General features: G+C 33.8%; 1 protein-coding gene across 1 annotated transcript; it reads right to left on the bottom strand.

Moving 5' to 3' along the window:
• Positions 1-267: 267 nt before the first annotated feature.
• On the bottom strand, positions 268-660 carry LOC140438561 (uncharacterized). Its single transcript, XM_072528223.1, has one exon. The coding sequence runs from the start codon at positions 658-660 to the stop codon at positions 268-270; it is 393 nt and encodes a 130-aa protein (XP_072384324.1).
• Positions 661-880: the final 220 nt, after the last annotated feature.

The raw sequence follows: 880 nt of genomic DNA on the forward strand, positions 1-880 counted from the left end.
ACATTAGTACCAAACAGTAATTGGGCTAAATGCTAAAAATGTGTATTTTTTATGTAAAAGCTTTAAAAATAAACCGAAACAAGTAATAATTATTTGTTTTATATTTAGCTTATATCTAAGATTAAAATACATGAAAATTTATGAATCGCAAAAAAAAATCTAACACAAATACGAAGTCATTTCGAGTGGAAGGTCAAAAAGCAGTTCCTCTCCTTTTCTAGACACAAATAAACATTACACTTGCGGCACCGGAAATGTGAACGACCTTTACAGTTGTTTTGTTTGCAGCGCCCAAATGGGACGAGTTTCAAATCTACACCTTTTAGTGTTGTTTGAATTTGTTTCTAAAGTTACGTCTTGTAAACTTGGTCGACCCCTTTTCTTGTCTTTACCACACATTGTACCAGCAAGTCCCAAGGAATTTCCAACATCCAAATGTAAAAGATCGAGAATTTTCTTGCTGTCAACACCTAGTCTTTTACAGTCTTCTTTGTACTCCAACCAACTGTTGCAGATTGCCATATCTATTGCGTGGAAGAAAAGACGAAGGGTCCATTTCTTCGATCTGATAAATATGCGATATAAGCCTAATAAAACATCCATTTTATCTACACCGCCCATAGAAGAATTATAACGCTTGATTACCTCGTCTTTCAACATCTACTTTTTTTTTTTTTTTTTATTTTGTCCCATCTTTTAACGATATCTTTATCTCCAATACCAACAAAGTTAGATGCCATATTGACTATTCTGTTATCAAAACATTTGACTAAAATAACGTCACCGTCTTTACTACAGAGCTGTTCCATGTAACCCCTGGGTTTCTTGGAAAATTATTTTTCACTGAGAAAAAGTGGTTTTCCAAATCTATTCAGTCTGG

The sequence above is a fragment of the Diabrotica undecimpunctata genome, chromosome 4 (genome assembly GCF_040954645.1).
Source record: "Diabrotica undecimpunctata isolate CICGRU chromosome 4, icDiaUnde3, whole genome shotgun sequence".
Classification (NCBI taxonomy): Eukaryota; Metazoa; Arthropoda; class Insecta; order Coleoptera; family Chrysomelidae; genus Diabrotica; species Diabrotica undecimpunctata.

What these genes read in the sequence shown, in the direction of transcription:
- LOC140438561 (XM_072528223.1), bottom strand. Translation starts at nt 660, where the DNA reads ATGTTGAAAGACGAGGTAATCAAGCGTTATAATTCTTCTATGGGCGGT.